The 15,592-nt window shown below is 34.3% G+C and overlaps 1 protein-coding gene across 1 annotated transcript in view; it reads right to left on the bottom strand.

The window, feature by feature from the left end:
- Positions 1 to 5,573: 5,573 nt before the first annotated feature.
- The window catches only part of LOC115270130 (uncharacterized), a 35,126-nt gene continuing 25,107 nt past the window's right edge, over positions 5,574 to 15,592 (bottom strand). Inside the window, exons 2-6 of the mRNA XM_062853847.1 lie at positions 11,191 to 11,294; positions 10,280 to 10,564; positions 7,857 to 7,956; positions 7,714 to 7,769; positions 5,574 to 7,317 (exon numbers count right to left, since the gene is read on the bottom strand). Of these exons, the coding sequence (XP_062709831.1) occupies positions 7,246 to 7,317; positions 7,714 to 7,769; positions 7,857 to 7,956; positions 10,280 to 10,564; positions 11,191 to 11,294 (617 nt within the window). The 3' untranslated portion in view covers positions 5,574 to 7,245. The remainder of the gene's footprint in view (positions 7,318 to 7,713; positions 7,770 to 7,856; positions 7,957 to 10,279; positions 10,565 to 11,190; positions 11,295 to 15,592) is intronic.

Here is a 15,592-nt window from a genome sequence, read left to right as displayed (position 1 = left end):
TGTCGGTTTTCATCGCTAGCCGGTCCCCTACCAAAGCCTCTTAAGGTCCCTGTGACTCGAGAACCAAAAGGCCTTTCGAGCCAAGCCCGTCGACTGATGATGGTCAGACTAGCAGCTTAATTTGTCCAGTTTTCAGGCTAGAAGAAAAACACTTGTTTTAAAACTGAATAATTTTGTTTGTGATAACGGTGATAACGAATCTTTTTCCTGGTTTGTTTTCCGTTGATAAGGGAAAAATGTGTTTATCAATGCACTAAGGGTCAGAATCGCAATCTAGCGGAACTAAATTAATTACTCCAAAACGAAGCATTTCCGACACATGGTGTCATTAGCAGGGGCATCTATTGCTAAGAACGTAGTAGCTCGCAACTCGTCCGCATAGGTGGCACCACCATCTAACTTCTTTGTTTTACGTCCTAGAGATTTGGCGTCTTCGGAAAAGTTGTTTATTTTTGCAAAATAAATAACTCTTTCTCAGGCGTCAAAATTCCACAGCCTACTGTTTTCGATTTATTTGAAAAATAAAAACCAATCTTATTTTGACATTTATTTTGAAATTTTTACTTGAAACCATGTGAGTTTTAATTTTTTCCTAATGTATATGTGTCAATTCAAACACATTGTACGGGAATATGTTGAAAATTGTCATTAAAAATTAAAAATAAATATTCAAATTCGAAAAAATAGTGTGAATTTCAAGGCCTAATATCTCACAAAGCGCAAAAAAATCGCAACTTCAAATTTTCAGCAAATACGGAGCAATACTAAGTGAACATACTGCCAAAAATTTGGAGAGGTATTTTTTGGTGTTTTTGAGATAATAGCTTTTTAGTAACAGTATAAATATAAGTAATGTCAGCATGTAACTTTTTACTGTTACATATTAGAGAGTTTATCTCTGTGAAAAAGTTGTTCATTTTGACTTAATAAACAACTATTTCTTAGACGTCAAAATTTCACGGCCTACTGTTTTCGAATTATTGCATATTGATGATAATATTGATAAAAAACCCAAGTAACACAACTTGTTATATAATAGTAAAAACTCAACGTTCAATACATAACCGGCTGTATTTTTCTTGCATTATTTACTTGATTTGGACACTTATAAATTCAAAACAGCGCAAAAAATAGCGGCTTATAAAACATCTTACAAGTTATATTAGATGTATTGTGATACACTTATAATACTAATTATGTCATTCACACCTGACGCATCATTGTTCATCAGTTACAATCAAGTTATCTGTCTGTATTTAAAGCTGACAAAATACTCAGATAACACAATCGCATTCTTTGGTTGAAATTGAGCTAATTTTAGATGTATCAACTAGCAGAAAATACTTATATTACATAGCATACTGATATGTGACAATTATGACATTTAAAAGCTATATAGCTTGCAGAATATTTTTTTGAAACAAACTAATATTTTATTTGAAACCCTATACATTTGAAGCGAAGAAACGTTCCGGAAAAAAAATAATATAATGATACAAATCTACACTTGCTAAATGCACGAAAAAATGATGATTTATAAGTGATGGCGATAATGTCCGTTTATTTACTTTTCGGAAAATAAGTTCTGAAATGCTCAGCCACAGAGCGCCATTGAAATGACTAAAAAAATATATCATAATTCAACGAAATAATCATGGTTCGGAGATGTTTTTTTAATCCACGTCAAGGAAAAAATATGGGGGACACTTCGTGAAGCTAACAGTGCCGATCATAGATGTTGATAATAATTTAAATTTTGATTATACATTTATGAATGAAAGATATTAAGAATTATGCTTGGATATTTCCATATTTAGAATTTAAAAACCCAGATTAATCCACCTAGTGGTGATAGTGCCTTTCTCGTCGAATATGTACTCAAGAGCCGAAGTGTTCCTGAATTCTGAGAATACTCTAGAACGGAACAAATCTCATTTTCTTCTTTTGTCACAGTGCTCGTTGACTTATCAATGGGGGAGTAGAGTTGATAAATAGTTAATGTATTTGATGAAAAAATACCCAAACAATTGAGCAAATCCGCTTAACTCATAGGATTTGGTAAGAAAATTTCTGGAGGACTCTAATTTCACTTTAAAATTTAAAAATTTATAGGTTAATGGAGATTAAGGGCATAATGGACACCCTAAGCAAACGAGTACGTTAGGCCTGTATAACAGAGAAAAACTTAACATATTATCAGTTGGCTTACAACTTGAGTTTGTTTCCTACGTATTTCAATCACTTACTTCAAGTAGAATGTCTTTATTGTGAAGAAATAATGAATTGTAAATCGTGTGTTTTTTAGGGCTGGCAGAGAAGGTACGGGGCGAAATGGACATCCATCGGGGCATTATGGACACCCCTGCATATTTTATGCTAACTCTTTGATTACACCGATCAGTTAAGTAGTTTTCCCAGGGAGATCGATACCACAGATAAAATACTCCATCTTAGACGAGTTTACATAACATCAAAGTTAATTAAATAAACTTTAGGCTTAAATAAATTCAATTGATTTTTTCCAAACACTCTTAAACGCCTAAGAGTATGCAATCCATTCGTAATTACCAGTGTTCATTTCGCCCCAAATCGACTACAACATTGAAATTTCTATTTTGAGTAAATTCTAATCACAAATAAAATAGTTTATCCATTGCTAAATCTACGTATATGTGCAGATAAGGTAGCAATTCACTTGTTTTTATGGTGGACACACTCAGCCACTCGTAATACCTTATTTGCTGCTGCGTTGAAATTAGCAGAATTTCACCATATGGAAAACATATTTAATTTTCAATGATATTTAGGTTATTTTGGAGGCATATGAATGGTACTTTTGAAAAATAGAACGATGACTTGTTCCTTCATACTTATGCATTAAAAGTTTAGCATAAAAGTCAACGGTTTCGGCAAAAATGGGGGTGTCCATTATGCCCCGATCTCCCCTATTTATTTGTGCCCTTCCTCTAAATGATGAATTCCGAATAAATTTTCCAAGGGGACCCCTCTTGACTTAAGAGAAAATCGAAATTTGTGTCAGCCTTATTCAGAAAAGCAACAATTGGCTTCTTTAGCGGTGTTGAGATACTTCCATTTTCAGAATCTGCATGCAAAACTGAGCCGAAATCCAAATTTTCACGAATTTTGGTGACCAGGAACCTATTTAAAAATCAGTTTGAAGTTTGTATGGGAGCGATTTGTCGAATCACCCCTCGTCGCATTTTGTATTGGGCGGAGCTGTCAAGCAGTTGGCCAGCTGTCAAAAGGCGATGTCGAAAAATCTTTTCGAAAGCGATTTTAGGTACCACAATGAAGTTCTAAAAAACTGAAATAAATCATGGTTGTTCAGAAAAAGGTGCTCTTTTGTATAAAATCCAAAAATCAATACATTTTTCTTAATTTAAAAACCCAATTATATCAAAGCCATAATCGAATATGAAAACTTATTGATGGCTCATATTCCGAAGTTATGTATTATGTTAAACGTATAAGCAGAGCTGAAAAATATCAAACCTCTCAGTTGACTGCTTGACCACCTTCACTAGCACTGGATGCCGATCATTAGCAAGATATTTCGACAGTTTTTTTTCTGCTCACTTTAGCCTTTATTTTATGATCATTGGTTTTAATATTTATGTAAAATTTGACAAAAAAAAGTGCAAGCTAGTAAAATTTCTCATAAAAAAACTATTCAAATTCCAACCGTGTTACAGAGCGCAAGGGCTCAACCAGTTGCATCAAAATTGTGTGTAGTAATTTCAAAATAGTGTGATTTGACAAGATCGCTTTAATGTTTATTAAGATTTTGTTCTTTTACGCATATTTATCGCTTGCATTGATTTTGTTCACTTTCGTAATTTCAGCGATGCATCCAATTCTGTTGCCGAATCATGCTGATAATCTTAGGTGTGGTCAGAGACTATTTTCTTGCTGTCCGTTTATCTGGTTATACAACATTTCTGATGATTTGATGTATCATATGCATGGGTTTGGTTCACTTTTTTAACTGGCCACTTGTGGCGGGACACCTGGAACCGGTTCCGGAACACAACCGGTTCAGGTATGTTATTTGTGAATTGTTTGGTTATTATCGGTAACAAATATCGGGAACTGCTTGTTAAGCGTTACGCGTTTCGACTTACTATTCTTCGGTCAGACGCATTCAGTTGGATTCACCCCTTCAACTTCGTCAGTTTAATATATAAGCGGTTCAGATATGCTCTGAAACTATTTTCTTGCTTACCGTTCATCTGGTTATCGAAAAACCCGAATTAATCCACCGATGGTGAACAGTACCCTTCTTACACTTCTAATAAATATAAGCAACAATTGCATGCCGACTCATTGAAACTAATAGTTATTATTTAAGAAAAAAATAAACAATATGAAAATAAAAAAAAAACAATTATTTTTAACCAGTTGGCCGATATAAACTAATTAATGAGGCGTTCGATTTGAAAGTGGTCTTCGGCAAAGTTGTAGCTGAAAGAGTAGACTAGAAGTACCAAGGGTCAACTAACACTCTAGGGCACATGGCGAAATACTACGGTCAATTGATTGAAAAACGTCGTTTTCCCATATTAATTTTCATACAAACTTTGAAGAGCTTGTGCACTCTCAACTTTCAACCAAATCAGCTCAAATTTTGAGAGAAGGCTCAGCATCTGGTTACGAATCAAATAAGCGGTGTGGAGCAAAAACGATTTTTTGAACCACCAAAATATATATATAGGGAATTCTCGATGTATTCTACAGAAATCAATTAATCAGCAAATTTGTTCAAGCACATCATTATTTCAAACGCGTAGGTCTTCAGAGGGGTCTCCAGTTAGCCTAGTGGTTAAGGCTAAGGATCGCCAATCCGGAGACGGCGGGTTCGATTCCCGTTCCTGTCGGGAAAATTTTCTCGACTCACTTTGCATAGTGTATCATTATACTTGCCTCACAATATACAAAATTATGCAATGGCAGGCAAAGGAAGCCCTTCAATTAATAACTGTGGAAATGCTCAAAGAACACTAAGTTGAAGCGAGACAGGTCAAGTCCCAGTGGGGACGTAGAGCCAGAAAGAAGAAGAAGAAGGTCTTCAGAATAACAAACATTAGCAATTATCCTGGAAATAATATAAATTGCATTTGGGTAACTCTCGCTGAGACCGTCCCACTATTTACACCATGTCTTCAAGAATGTTTAAAGTGGCGATTTTCTGAAAGTCCACCCCAAAAAAATAAAGGAATATGCATTTTGTTAATCAAATTGATGGTCCCCCTGTTAGTTAGAGCCACAACTATTATGGCGGGACCCCTCGATTTTGATCAATTGTTGGCTCATTTAAACCGTTATAACTCGAAAGTTTCACCAGAAAAAAACTTCAAAACAAAATGTTGTTGAGAAGAGAAAAGATAGAGGCACTTTTTGCAGTTATAAAAAGTTTGATCGGCCATATTGATTTCGGCCGCCATCTTGAATTTATTTACCAAAACAATTTTTTCACCATGTTGGCAACCACCGATTTTCAAATTTTTTGCGTCAATCGAAAGCTGGCGAGCTTTTACACAACATATCAAAAAATTAGAGATGTATCTTTTTCCTATCAAAAGTTATCTGCACTTTTGTAAACCATGACACGTTATCTCCATACATTTCTATGCGCTCCGGCAACGTTAAGGTTAATATATATTTTTGGAAAGGGAGGGAAAGTAATATTTGGTTAATTTCCAGTTTGAAGTGCTGTTCAGCTAAAATAGCATGATAGCATGAACGAACACTCATTCAACTTTGTAAATATCAAAACCGTTAATTTAAGCATTCAGCTAGTTTACTCCATCTAGGTTCAAAATTAATGTTGGTGATTGTTTTAGAACGTCCATAAACTGAACTGATCTTTCAACAAGATGTAAAATTTCAAAATATTTCAAATGTTTGAAAGTCACGTGCAAAAAATATATAAAATTGAGTCGAATTTTAAAAATGAGCGCGTTACGTAATTGATAAATGATCCATATCGATTATTTTTATCCGAGATATCGCGAAAAGAAGTTTTGTTTTGTCGATTTCAACTGTTGCAAGTTACTCCATGGTGGTTGACAAATTTGATAATGAATTTTTACATTATGTAGTCGATAAGTTTATCGAACTTTTATCGTTCAGTTAAGCTTTCTATTAAGTACCCTAACTGCAAGAAGGGTCATCAGACTAGTTCAAGATTCTTCCAAGACTTCGGCAAGACCCATGAAATGAAAAAGTTTTGAGAAACTTAAATACTCTAGCATTAAGATAATTGCATAGAATAAAACTTCTCTGTAAGTGGCTTTTGAACAATACCCGCCAGTTAAATTGTTACAATATAACCTATGGCAGGTTTTTTTCAACCTGGGTTTATTGATTGTGGAAACTACCGACGGATTGGCCCTCTTTTAATTTAATCGGATCGAAAAGCCAACCAAAGTAGGATAACCCTAAGGTTATTTTGAAGGTGCTGAAAAAGGAAATAAAAAAACTAGAAATTGAGTGGATTTTACACAAATAAAAATAATGAGGATTTCACGTCATGTAAACTTCATTTTAGCCATGTAGCTCCCAGCTGTGACGGTTTTCATGATATATCATGTAAATTTATGTTATATCCAATGACTATATGTAACTCTGAGTCATGCTGAATTACATGACGTATGGTAGAAGCTTACACGATATTTTACGAGATTTACATGACAAATCATGTAAACTTCTGTGAAAACCCATGCTCCAATTATATGCATTATATATCACAGACATTTAAATTATTTTTAGATCTATGTATAGTGAATAATCATGACGTTTCCTGAAATTTCCTTGCAATATATTCATTCTATGGTTTTGATGAAAACAGTGTTTGAAATTTCAAAAGAAAAGTTTTTAGTAATTTTTAGTTAGATTTGTGTAATAAAATGATATTTTCACTGAAATAAATTGCGCTGAATAGAATTTCCTAACAAAATTTAGTATTGATTAAAGGTAACGAACATCAACAGACGATTAAAAAAAATCTATTTAATTCTTTCACAAGACAAAAATTTTCACGATGTATTTGATGGAAATTGTTGTAAGTGTTAACTAAAGAGAAAAATTATTCTTGTTCGAAAAGTGAACAGAAACAAACCGAAATAAAGAATAAACATCAAAAGGACAACACTTTGAAAAGTCAAAGAATAGGTTTCCCTTAGGAGAATAAAAGAACTCACTTTTTGCATAGATCACTGGTTTTCGTTATGTTATCCTTTTGACGTTTTGTCGGTAACTGTTGCAAGCAATAAGCAATAAACTAATAATGTGGGTCACCTGAAAGTTTGGGAACTTATGTGATGAAAAGTTCGTGCTTGAAAATAAATAAAAAATAAATAATTGAATACATTTATTGAAAAAAAAAGTGTGTGTACATGTGTGTGTGTGTGTGTGTGTGTGTGTGTGTGTGTGTGTGTGTGTGTGTGTGTGTGTGTGTGTGTGTGTGTGTGTGTGTGTGTGTGTGTGTGTGTGTGTGTGTGTGTGTGTGTGTGTGTGTGTGTGTGTGTGTGTGTGTGTGTGTGTGTGTGTGTGTGTGTCTGTGTGTGTGTGTGTGTGTGTGTGTGTGTGTGTCTGTGTGTGTGTGTGTGTGTGTGTGTGTGTGTGTGTGTGTGTGTGTGTGTGTGTGTGTGTGTGTGTGTGTGTGGGGGGGGGGTCTTATAAACTATTAAGTACTTCGTCTCGCATTTCTTCTACGGCTCTTTCGATTTTATTTTTTAAAATCTTCCTCTCTGTAAAAAAATAAAAGAACAAATACGATTTATATTAACATTTGAACCAACAATAACAAGAAAACATACGCAACTATAAACTCTTACCTTCTTCTTTCAATTGGGCGCCGTTGATTTTGTTGATGATATTTAATCCCATTTTTGTGGCATTATTAAGCTGCTTAGAAAAAAAGCTTGTTTGCTTGTGCTGAAATGATATTTTCTGCATTAATAATAAATCATAACTATATTCGCAGCTTCTCTCGTATTTGCCAAAATAAATGAAATTGCGAAAAGTCCAGTTAAGTTTAAATAGATACATAATTTATTTTCTTCTGCAAAATTCTACACCAACAAATGCTAACAAAAAAAGTTATAGTTGAAATTTTAAAAGTTTTTCTACACACATAGTGTGTATAAAATCAGCACATAACTTGTCAACACTGTTGGTACAAATTTGAGCTCGAATGGTTAATCTTTCGCGAAGCTAGAACCGTTCTGGTAAAACACTATTGTTAGACAACTTATTTTTGGACTGTCAAATCTCGGAAACCAGTAAACCGAATTGAATGAAATTTCAAGTATCAATAAATTTCATTCAATTATGTTCACTCGATTAGACAGTTAAAAAATAAGTTGTCTAAAAATAGTGTTTTACCACAACGGCTCAAACTTTGCGAAAGATTAACCAGAGTTGCACTCTGTCACTGTCAATGATAAGCAAATCGCTGATTTTGATAGGCCAACTGCGATCCAAGTCAGCGTGCGCTCTGTTGAGTCACCGTCACTTTCCTTGTTCCATCAGTACTGGACTGACTGTGATGGTTTGTGGATATCACTGATAGACCATCTTTAAAATTTGTTTAAAAATCCAAATAAAGAATTACCAAGATGATAGTTTAATATGAGATATAAAATGACAAGCTTTGCACGTTGGGCATTAAAAAGTTTGAATTTTGGCGAAAACCACTGAAATATTACATCTGTTGCAATGATTGTGATCTAGAGTGTGGTTCAATATCAAGTCGTTGCCTGTCATTGTCGTTTTGTTATTGAACGACCTGGAGTGATAGTGAAGATGATGCAATATCAGTAGTCACCTGACAAAAATGATCTTGCGCAACTCTGAGATTAACTAATCGAACACAAATTTGTACCAATGATGGACATATGATAGGTTGACAAACAGAGAGAAAAAAAAGTTGCCTATCCCAAACATTCTGGCCATGTCAAACATGTTAAACACACAAGGCTATGGTGATGTTATCTGTTCATTTCATAGCGGCAGCTTAGGCTATTTCAATAATCGATTTCTGACTACATTCATGACATTTCGTTTCTACAATGCCGTGGAAAATCATTGTCGTATTTCTTGGCAGAAAATAACTCGAAAAATCCTATCAGCCTTTAAATTCTTCTGAAACACATTCTAGCATCTCAGCTTTCAATTCTTTGGAAAAAAACATCGAAAAGTTCCCTCTAAAGTCTTGAAGAAATTCTATAAAAAAAATAATTTCACGCCTGAATTTGCTCTTGAATTGCCTCGATGAGGTCCATTATATTCTAAAAACTTGTAAGTCAAACTTTTTTCATATCAGTTCATTGAATCCAAAAACATTACAGTGTGAAATGGCATATCAGAAAATTACAAATTATACTAGAACCACTCAAACTTCAAATGAAATATCCTAATCTTGCCCATATTTGGACAATTAATGGATAAGTAGTTGATCAAGTATAATTAAAATTATATGAACTGTTGATGCACATCTCTTAACACTACAGCAAATTAAACATTTTTTTATAAATAGTGTAAATTTTGTTTCGATCATTTTGTTTATTGTAGTTATCGCGTTCTACATAAAAAAATAATAAGGGTATTGATGATTAATCTGGACTTGTTAGTGGAATACCTGTAATTTTTAATTCCACTAAGAATTCGAATCTTTTGACAGATACGTTTTTCGACCTCTACTGCAAGGTAATCTTCAGTCTCTTACTTGACTCGACGTTTGGATTTAAGGCGAAACTGGAAGCATTTTCTCATTTTTTTGGTTTTTGATTTTTTATAAAATAACGGAGCAATATTTTCAAAATCGGTTTTCGTGCACATGTAGAGTATGGATCAAGATATCTCCTGATTTTTTTTTCAGGTGGTAAATATTTTTCGTTTTTGCAGAAACCATTTTTTTGTGGAATTTTGTTTAAAAATGGTTTCTGCAAAAACTAAAAACATTTTCCATCCGGAAAAATCAGGTGATAGCTTGATCCATACTCTACATGTGCACAGAACCGATTTTGAAAATATTGCTTCGTTATTTTATAAAAAATCAAAAACCAAAAAGTGAGGAAATGGATCCAGTTACATCTTAAGTTAGCATGCCATTTAAACTTCTCACGTCTTTCATAAAAGAGGCTCATTCTGCAGAAAATTGATGTTTAAAGGACCTCCGTTTTACCTGATGGACAATCGCAATTTCGTCTGTTTTGACGCAGGAATTAAAAAAAAGGAAAATCCGACGATAGCTTACCAAGTATTTGACCGAATCTCCTCTCTGCCCAAGCTTAGGCCGCCATCGGTCATCGGCCATTTGTTTTATAATTGCATCTTGCCGTGCTATCATTTCCGCCTGTGCCTGTGCCTGTGCCTGTGCCTGCGCCTGTGCCTGCGCCAGTGCCTGCGCCTGTGCCTGCGCCTGTGCCTGTGCGTGGGCCAACGCCCGGGCCTGCGCTACGGCCTCCGCCTCCGCTTGCGGAGAGGTCGCCACTGCGCCGGCATTCGCCACTGCGCCGGTCGAAAACGTAGCCAGGAAATTCTATTCAAACATTTTTGAATAGTTAATATAAATATAATTTACAAATACTCTACATTTAGATTTATTATAATCTCCTTTGCAAAAGGGGATTGCCAAACAATATACAAATTCAGGCAACTGTGACGTAAAGACAACACTAAGTTTAGCTAAGTTACAATACAAGCGTAGAGCCAGAAAAAAAGATATTCATATTGGTATGAAGTCTTAGTATTATAACAGCTTTTTGCACAGATTATTTGCACATACCAAGGAAGAAATTATGGTAACAGTGATCAAAAGAGTGAATAAGTTGAAGAATGTGTTCAAAACTGAATGAATTTATGTTTTGCACAAACACTAATAAATGTGACAAAAAAACTTCCATCTTCAATCTTCATCTAAACTAACAGGTTTAGAAAGTTTTACTAAAAGGATTATCGTGTTTCGTTTAACTCTTCTGAAGAAAGTTAACTCAAGTGATTAAAAATCTACATTGCTTTTGTTTCTAAATGTTTTTCAAACATTAAATTGTCAGTCGCAATTAAATTTTTTTTCCCCTTATGATTTTTTTAATACCAAACATAAATAAAAAGCACTGTTTGCTTTGAGATTCATTTTGATACTTTACATGTTACTCAAGATCTTACCTTAATTTCAGCAATATCTGACCCATGTTGACTTATAGCCGACATCATGCCTTGAATGTCGCTGCCATTTTCCGCATTGCAGTTTTCCTCACCGTTCTCCATGGCTGTGAAGAAAATTACCAAGTTATGTAAATCATAAAATAGAAAACAATGAACTAATGATGATTGAATATGTTGCTTTGCTTTGAAATGTAATAAATTATACAGGATGATCCATAAACAATGCAAAAATCCAATTGTTGTCGTCTTTAATGATTATAAATAAAATGTTTCTAATAAATGCAACTTTTTTTCTGATTAGGATACAATAAGGAGTACATTGTCATACAGGATCTCTCAAATTTAATTATTCAAAATATTCATTCGTTACGTATATGGAATACCTAATAGATAATAGATTTATAATTCAAGTTTTGCTCTATTTTGTAGAGCAAAATGAAATAAGACGAAAACTTTTAAACACATTGAAAACATGCAGAAACAAGGAAAGCGCCCAAATATTTAGTATATAAAAACAGTTTCATGCTTCAAACATATTATTTTCTGAAAATTAGCAATTGTCACAAAGATCAATTTTCATAAACTGTTTCATAATCAAATAACCGCCAACTAACTAATACTAAATCACTAACGAACCTTGCCCTGCTGTGAAAGTTGATCATTTGATTATATGGAATCAAAATTTACTTTCACTTATGGAACACGCATCATTCTACTAGGGTATGTGTGCCATCATTAATCTCACGCTCCCATATTCATCCTATTCAAAAACAAGTGATTACAGCACCGATTGATTCCGTTCTTTTTATTATCATGGGAGCTCACTTCTAACAAAAAATACAAAAATTAGAAACAAAACAAACAGCGGTTCAATCCTTTAATTTCGTAGGATGAAAATGGGAGCCACATGCTTAATAAGGGAACCAATACCCTACGTGAATGAAGTACAATCCTCAGCTAGAACAGACTAGCTAATATCATAATGATTATTCATAAAATGAACTATGAATCATGATTAGTATTGATAAAACCATTAATCACCCACAACTTTTCGAATGATTCGTTAGTGCCTCAATAACATGTTTGCTCTGCAAGAGAATAGTATATAGTAATGACTCTGGCACAAGCATTTGCTCTATAAACTGTTATGCAGCTACTTTTGTAAGTAGGGTGATAAGTCTACAGCTGTGTTCATAAAAATAGCAGTGACACAAAAAAGACCAACTTTGGCATAACTGAAAATTTGACAGCAAACTACAAATATGATGAACATTGAAACAGCAAAATGTAAGAAATTTGGGAAGCATGTGAAAAAAAGTTAAACACTTTGTGAAAATGATCAAAATAATAGCAGTATTTTTTTTTTTATTCAGCAACAATTTTGTTTTTTTTTTTAAATTTCAACATTAACTTGTAGGCTAGGCGGAAACTATTCGAATAGCGTGGGAAAATATTTCTTGCTTCTTCAAGGTAAAGCTACATTTCTATTTATTTACACTGCTATTATTTTGAACGATTTCACATAGTGTTTAACATTTTTGCACGTGCTATAAACATTCTCAGATTTTACAATAACAATATTCATTTTACAATGACAACGTTCATAGGAGAACAAAGTTACATCACGCCAAAGATGACCATTTTGTTTGGAAAACGGCTTTCACTGTTTTTTGTATGAACACAGTTATAAATCACTTAAATCTCTAAGTTTATGGTGAGATACGGAAAGGCTTAAGGACAAGAAATCGAAAGGCAAAACGTTAAATGCTAAGATTTTGAAAGAGACAAAATGTCGAAAGAATAAAACGTTGAAAACGAGAAGTCATAAAATGAAGTTATGTTTCAAACTATATGAGCCGAACGATGAAGTGGGAAATGATTGAAATATGAAAATCTTTATTCTTATAGAGGATACCCATTTTTCCGAATAAATTGTATCTACGTATTTTGTTTTATTGACTGCTATATACCAATGCTGTACCAATCAAGCAGTGAATTCATTTGTCTTCGAAAGAGACTCATTCCCTAAATAAATGAAATTCTTATACAGGACGCTGTGCAAATACGTCAAGGATTCATCATAGGCCGTTACAAATATTTATTCCACTTTTTGTCACACCGCTCTTTGACTGGTCGAGGGGGGGGGGGATAAAAATAATAAAGCACTTAATTTGTAAAATATTAAAAACTCATCGGATTTGTTAAAGAATTTTGAGCAAGACCCCAAATTTGGATAAATATTTTTTATCTGCCCCCTCAAAATGTAAAATCCAGCCAAAAATTTGTAAAGGGGGGGACAAAAAGTCAAAATAAAATTTGTATCAGCCTAATTAAAGGAAAGAATTGTCTTACGCATACGGTCAAATCTCAACCGTTTTATACTTTTGACTATGCTGGCCTAGAAATGCTTCTAGCTTCAAAATTGTTACCCGTGCAGAGTTCAAGTACTGACGATCAAAATGTGATATTGGTTTGTTTGAGATAAGAGGTAAAAGTACTGAAAACAATAGCAAAAATTTGTTCTTGAACCATCTAACCAATAGCAAAACATGATATTTGAAGATCAATCAAATAGCTCACTGCAATTGGCTAGATCTTACCAAGAGCTAAATGTGCTATGATGATAATGTTCCAGGAGTAAAATTGAGATATTATTTTCAGTACTTTTACCTCTTATCTCAAACAAACAAATATCACGTTTTGGTCTCCATATCAAAATATGCTATTATTGAGCTTTTTTCCTCTGCTCTGCTCTTCGCACTTCTTTCGTTTCCTTTCGAAATATATTGAAACTTGCTATAAAAATACATCCCTGAATCCATCATTTTCTTTCTCGTGTTTGTTTCTACGAAGATTACTTCAGACATTTCCTTAGCATGAATGTTTCCAGAAATTCCTGTTGGAAATCAACTTGAGACACCTTTAGGAATTCTCGCTGGGATTGCTCCATACATGCTGCTGGGATGTATTCTGAAATGTCTGGTAGAATCCACCAGAAAGTTTTGCTGGAATTCCTCAGTTGATTCCTGCAAAGATCCCTCCACAAATTCTTGTAGGACCCCCAAGAGCAATTGCTGAAGTTATTGCAGCTAACAAGGCTTGAGAAATCCCAGCAAGCATTCCTGAAAAAAATCCTCGTAGGAATATATGCTGATAGTTCAAGATAAATCTCTGGAAGAATCGCAAGACAAATCTCTTCGGGAACGCTGGAAAACAATCTCTGAGTGAATTTCTGGAAGAAATCATAGAAATATTTCAGCCGAGATTGCTGGACTAATCCAATCAAGAATAACTGGAGGAATCCCAGCAAGAATTTGTAGAGACAATCTCAGAAGAATTCTTCCATAAATTTCAAGAGAAATTCCTGAAGGAATGCTTGTAACAATCTCTGGAGGAACCACATGAAAAAATCTTGTAGGATACCCAGCAGACATTCTTAGGGAAATTCCAAGAGGAATTTATGTAGGAATCTTTTTTTTAAATCCCTGTAGAAATCACTGAAGGAACTTCTGCAGGAATCCCCGTGTGATCTCCTAGTGGATTTCCTATAGGAATATCTGAACGAACTCTTGGAGAAATCCACGAAGAAATGTCAAGCGGAGCTCTTGGAGGAATCCATGAAGATTTCTTTGGGAACATCCTCTTGGCATTCCCCGATAAACCCCTAAAGAGATTTCCTTAGCAATTCTTGCTCTTGCTGAGATTGTTCCATAGGTTTCTCCAAGTATTTCTTTAATATTTTTTTCTATGATGTCTTGAAGGATTTCTTTAGAAATTCCTATTGTGATGTTTCCAGATATTTCTCCGCGGATTCGCTTAAGATTTTGTCTTGGAATACCAGCAGACAGTCCTGCTAGGGCTCCTTTGGATATTCATACTAAAATTTGTCATGGGTTTCTTGCTGGGATTTCTCAAACAATTGGCTTCTTTAGCGATGTTGAGATAATTCCATATTCTGAATCTGCATGCCAAACTGAACCGAAATCCAAATTTTCATGAATTTTGGTGGCATGAAAATTGCTTTCATAAAAATCAGTTTGAAGTTTGTATGGGAGCGATTTGTCGAATCACCCCTCGTCGCATTTTGGGCGGAACTATCAAACAGTTTCCCAGCTGTCAAATGGTCATATGAAAAAATCTCTTTGAAATTGTTTTTAGGTATCAAAATAAAGTTCTAAAAATCTGAAAAAAATCATAGTGGCACAGAAAAAGGTGCTTTCTCGTTTAAAAATATAAATCATTGAGTTTTTCTAAATTTAAAAACCCAATTTCAGCTAGAAATTTCCAGTTATTGCTCTTAGGAGTTCACAATGTTCCTGGAGAAATTCCAGTAGGAATTTCCTAAGTTATTCCAGCATGCCCGGATTTACAAACGTGGGGGCGTCTTTCTAGAGAACATATT

This window comes from Aedes albopictus, chromosome 2, assembly GCF_035046485.1.
Source record: "Aedes albopictus strain Foshan chromosome 2, AalbF5, whole genome shotgun sequence".
NCBI classification, from domain to species: Eukaryota; Metazoa; Arthropoda; class Insecta; order Diptera; family Culicidae; genus Aedes; species Aedes albopictus.
The sequence above is the reverse complement of the archived record's forward strand: the minus strand, read 5'-3'. Positions and strand labels throughout refer to the sequence as shown.